The sequence below is a fragment of the Pollachius pollachius genome (assembly GCF_949987615.1).
Source record: "Pollachius pollachius genome assembly, chromosome: 4".
Taxonomy (NCBI): Eukaryota; Metazoa; Chordata; class Actinopteri; order Gadiformes; family Gadidae; genus Pollachius; species Pollachius pollachius.
Window position 1 is genome coordinate 32,991,949 of NC_136937.1, and position 5,475 is coordinate 32,997,423.

Here is a 5,475-nt window from a genome sequence, read left to right on the forward strand (position 1 = left end):
TCCTCCTCCTCCTCCTCCTGCACCCAGGCGTCACCACGGTGCTCACCATGACGACGCTCAGCATCAGCGCCCGTAACTCCCTCCCCAAGGTGGCGTACGCCACGGCCATGGACTGGTTCATCGCCGTGTGCTACGCCTTCGTCTTCTCCGCCCTCATCGAGTTCGCCACCGTCAACTACTTCACCAAGCGGAGCTGGGCCTGGGACGGCAAGAAGGCCCTGGAGGCGCAGCACCCCAAGGTGAGGACACGCCCTTCCCCCCGTCACCATGGCGACACGCCGCCCAGTCGCTTAGCGAGGGGGTGGTTAAACGGGTGCGACTGACCCTTTGCTGCTTTTGGCCCTCCCGCTTTCCTACTCCGCTTCCTCCTCCTCCACTTCATCCTCCTCCACTCTCTTTCCTCCGCCTCCCTCCTCCTTCCTTTCCTCTTCCTCCTCCTCCTCCACCTCCTCCTCCTCCACTTCCTCCTCCTCCCTCCTCCAACCCGCTCCTCCTCCTCCACCTCCTCCTACTCCTCCACTTTCCTCCTCCACTTCCTCCTCCTACCTCTTTCTCCTCCTCCTCCAACCCGCTCTTCCTCCTCCTCCTTCCTCTTCCTCCTCCTCCTCCACCTCCTCCTCCTCCTCTTCCACCTCCGCTGTCCTCCTCCACTTCATCCTCCTCCACCCTCTTTCCTCCGCCTCCCTCCTCCTTCCTTTCCTCTTCCCTCCTCCACCTCCTCCTCAACCCACTCCTCCTCCACCTCCTCCTCCTCCTCCACTTCATCCTCCTCCACCCTCTTTCCTCCGCCTCCCTCCTCCTTCCTTTCCTCTTCCTCCACCTCCCTCCTCCTCCTCCTCCACCTCCTCCTCCTCCAACCCGCTCCTCCTCCACCTCCTCCACAGAAGCGTGACCCCATGGTGCTCTCCAAGAAGCCCAACAACGCGTGCACGGCCGGGGTCAACTACACGCCCAACCTCACCAAGGACCTGTCGGCCACCATCTCCACCATCTCCAACACCACCTCGGTGCAGCTGCGCTCGGTGGGCATCGGCGTGGGCGTGGGCATGGGGGGCTCCGCCTCCGACGTGCGCGCCCTGGACCCCAAGAAGACGTACAACAGCGTGAGCAAGATCGACAAGATGTCACGCATCGTGTTCCCCGTGCTGTTCGGGACCTTCAACCTGGTGTACTGGGCCACCTACCTCAACCGCGAGCCCATGGTCAAAGGGGTGCCCACCTCCACGTAATCCCCGGCTGCCCCCCACGTATGCACACCTGACCTAACCCCCCCCACCCACACCCATCGCCCACCTTCACCTCCCCCCCCCCCCCCCGATAGAGCCCTCTATTCTCTCTCTTTGCAAACGTTGTTCCCCGTCGTGATATCGCCTGGGACAGGCCACAGGATATGGAACTATAAAGGGTGTGTGTGTGTGAATGAGTGTGTGTGTGTGTGTGTGTGCGCGCGCGTGTGTGTGTAAGGAGTTCCGTTGGAACAATCGTCCACAACTTTCCTGTTTCCCGTGGGGAGAGTGAAAACAGGAGCGGAGCTGGGGCGACACGGGAACGCGGTCGCTCCGACAGATCCGATCGGCTTTGTTGTTTTGGTTCGTGTAGCCGAAAGAAACTGCTCAAAAAATGGACTGCTGCTGCTTCAACGAATACTTTGGGGTTTTGGGAGGGGGGGAGTTGGGGTTCTTTTGACTCATCGATTTGCATGACGCTGTCTCTCTTCAAAGGAAAACTGGAGTCTTGTTTTTCTCAAAAAGCCGACCGAGAATTTGTCAGTTTCTGCTTCGGCTGTTGGTTGCGCCATTTTTATCGCTATAACCCGAAATATCGTCCCTTTCTTCTTTTTTCCGTAGTCCGCTATTGCGGGTCTTTTAACGGACTTGGCCTACGTTTAAAAAAAAAGCGCTTCTCATTCTCATCAAGAACTGGGCAGCTTGCGCGGAAACATTACGCACACAGCTAGGAAAAGCTGGCAATACAACGTGTGTGTGATTGTGGGTGCAAAAGTTTGTGTGTGTCTTAGAAAACAAGAAAAAAACAATTTCACACTGCGTGGAGAGAAGAAATTGTACAGAAAAACATATCTTATTCCTTATGGGATCAACGCTGCAAGTTCATTACTACGTTTGTTTTAACCCTGTTGAAAAATAACTGAGAAAACGTAGCTTGTGTTGATTTGTGTTGTTTTGTTTATTCTGGATGCGGCCGCAGGTTGCGTCTAATGGTTGGTGTCATCGCTTTGAGGACTCCAAGATTCCCATGCACTCGGCTAGGCTTCCCCAACAATGAGTCCAAGAAGTTTATTTTCTTGGGAACATTTGGGACGACCAAGCAGAGCGACCGGGATGGGTGCGAGTGCCGCTGTTTGTCTTTGCTGAAAATCCCCCAAAAATTATGGAAAGTTACCCCAAAAACACAAAACAAAAAATGTAATAATCACGGATTAGACCGACCATGGAGCGATTCAACAAAGCCTCAAAGGGAAGAAAACAACTGTCCACTTTTATGTGTTGTGGCCAGCTTCCGAAGTTTATTTTTCCAAAGTTTCTTTTATTTTGCATAGAATAGAATATTTATCGAGCCTCTGTACTCAACTTTTTGCCACCAACATCGGCCCATAGGTAATCAGTTGATCTGCCAAAGTGAGTCAAATGTTATGACGCATGAATGCTGGCCAAATCTTCCTTGGATTAGAGGCTTTTTACGTTGGTTTTTTACCTAAAACTTTACTGCGAAAAAATGTTCACACACAACAGAACTTTGTATATAGAAAACCTTGCTTTTTTTTCATCAATTCCAAGTCCTAATTTGGGATACAAGGAGGAAAAAAAGTTTTTTTTGGAGGGATTTTGAATCTTACGCCCATAGAGAAAAAAACACACACCATAGTCTACATGTGGACTTTAAGTACGTACATTATTGTCTTGAATACTTTACCTTTCTTTGAGAATGTTTAATGTACACATGGCTGTTTGTTTTCTCGCTGCTTTGAAAAAAAAAATGCATACTACAGATCCAACTTTAAAGGTTTCCATCTGAATATTTGTCACGTGAGACTCTGAAGTTCCTCAACAAGAAGGAAATCCATTAGGGAAACACCTGGGCAGCTATTGTGGTCCCATAAAAGTGTCAATTCACTCAAAATGCTAAAATATCCAGACCTTCCCCTTTCTGGCCCAGAACATTCAACTAGTTGTGTCTTGGGAAACTTTTGAGTCATGTGGAGCTGCTGTGTTGTTTATGGAGGAACATTTTTATTACGTATTAATTCCACTTTTTACTGTTTTTCCGTTGACCTGTTGCCGTTTCGTTATGTTGCACAAACTTTGACCCAAAGTGATTTGCAGTGAATCCAGATACATGGATTTTGGATTCCTCTGCTTTTTATGTGAACCTTCCCGGGCTTAGAGAAGAGCAGTGATACCACTTTTGACTATCGCTTCAGTGACCCCCCCGTATGTAACTGGTAGCTGTGGGCATTAGCGCGCTAATGGCAATACCATGGGGCCACAGCATTAGCCCCACAACTCAACGAGATACACCTTCTAATTAATGCAAACATGTATCTATTTACGTGGGTATGTGTAATGTAATAAACAATGTTAAAAAGGCATATTCAAAAAACGAGAGTTCAGCCTATTACAAGGTAGCGCGCTCTTGCAAAACCAACATGTCTGTTCTGTTTCGATTTGTATTTCCCCCAACGGGCCCAGACCAAAATACCTCTAGACGCGATTTGACAGGCCCTCGACCCATCAGCGCAACGAAACTGGTGACGCAGCACTGAGCGACGAATAATAAAATTTTTTCCCCACAAACGCTTTAAGTGCAGTCTTATATTCTTCTTTTAGTGAAAATATCCCGCCTAGTTTGTTTAAGACTCGATAGCGTACCCAACAGACCGTTGTACAGCGGCGGCCTTCTCTGTGGTCGTTCAGATGCCTCTACGGCACGCCTGCACCGTCATCGTGTTCATCCTGCCTCACGTTGGATAAACGGTTGTGATGGATCCGTAGATTTCGTACCTGCAGAACATCGTTTCTGTGGCGGGGGGGCAGAGGGAACGAAACATGAGCTCTCGAGATTCGTCTAGTTCCCAGTCTTATCACGAGCAGTGACTACGGCACTGTCCGAACACTTTTCTTACTTCTGCTAGGCTGTTGGCAATGATAGAGTTCGCTTCTGGTAGTCCCACTGCTCCTTTCTGACCCTGGGAAGGTCCTGCTCTAAGGACCAGGTCGAGGTAGGGGGCATCTAGCTCTGGGGTGACCAGACGTCAGGCTGTGGACATTGGGGATGAACCGGGAACCTTTCAGCTTGCAGTCGACCACCTTAGCCCCTCGGCTATCAGCGGAGCAGCTTGACTGGGACTCTGTTTGAAATCTGAGCGGTGAACATGTTGAAACCCCAGAGAAACAACCTGGTTGAGGTGGCAAGACATCTTGTATTTGGGGGTGACCTGACGTCCACTCTGGGCGCAACAGAGCAGCAGAATGCGACCCCACATTCACTGTTACTTTTTCCCACTTTACTTCCTTTTTGGCAACCCCGAGATCCTTCAGTGATCCAATGTTCACCCCCCCCCCCCCCACCCTTAGTTCTAGTAAAGACATCTTTGACCTGAAAAAACAGACAACGTCGCCTTGTCTGTCTAATGCCCCCCCTCCCCGCCCGCTGCCTCAGAGGCGGCCCAGCCAATAGACATGGAGGCCGCCCCATTCCTAACCGCTGCGGCGGCGATCTGAACGTCGGGGCGTCGGGATTCAACCTGGAGACGTATTCCCCCTCCGCCTCGGACCCTGAGCCCTTCAGCTACGGGCTGGCGTTGCACGTTCCCACAGGCACTGCCTGGCGTTCCCCCGCTGTGCTCGACCACCTCCTCCTCCTCCTCCTCCTCCTCCTCCTCCTCCTGTGCTCCTCATTCCTCTGCTCCTCCTTCTCCTGACTTTGTGTTTTGTTGAGTTGAGAATAAAGGCGACAACGTGTGGAACAACAGGAAGTGTTGAATGTGTTGATTGTGTTGAATGTGTTGATTGTGTTGAATGTGTTGATTGTGTTGAATGTGTTGAATGTGTTGATTGTGTGTGTGTGTGTCCTCCCCTCCTGAATAAAGGTGGGGGTCATGATGAGTGCGTGTGTTTGTGTGTGTGTGTGTGTGTCTCCTCCTGAATAAAGGTGGGGTCTTCATAGTGCTGCTGGTGTTTGTAGGTCCGGTTCTGACGTGGTCTGACTATTGGGCGGAGGGGGGGACACATCTTACTGATTCATAGCACACAATGAAGATCTGTGTGTGTGTGTATCTTTGTGTGTGTGCATGTCTGTGTGTGTGCGTCAGTGGCGGATGCTGGTCTTTCAAAGAGGGGAAGCTCATTTTCGGTCTACATAGCATAAATTCTCAATTTATTTATGTGTCAATTCTTCTTCAAGGAAATGCTCTGTGACCCTGCCATACCAACTAGCTGTCTTTTCCAGTGACTTGAC

At 50.5% G+C, this 5,475-nt stretch overlaps 1 protein-coding gene across 1 annotated transcript in view; it reads left to right on the forward strand.

The window, feature by feature from the left end:
* LOC307074341 (gamma-aminobutyric acid receptor subunit alpha-5-like) overlaps positions 1 to 1,229 on the forward strand; it is a gene marked incomplete at its 3' end in the record, with an annotated part of 22,478 nt that extends 21,249 nt beyond the window's left edge. The window contains exons 7-8 of the mRNA XM_079734452.1: positions 28 to 239; positions 885 to 1,229. Of these exons, the coding sequence (XP_079590578.1) occupies positions 28 to 239; positions 885 to 1,229 (557 nt within the window). The remainder of the gene's footprint in view (positions 1 to 27; positions 240 to 884) is intronic.
* Between the last annotated feature and the right edge of the window lie 4,246 nt (positions 1,230 to 5,475).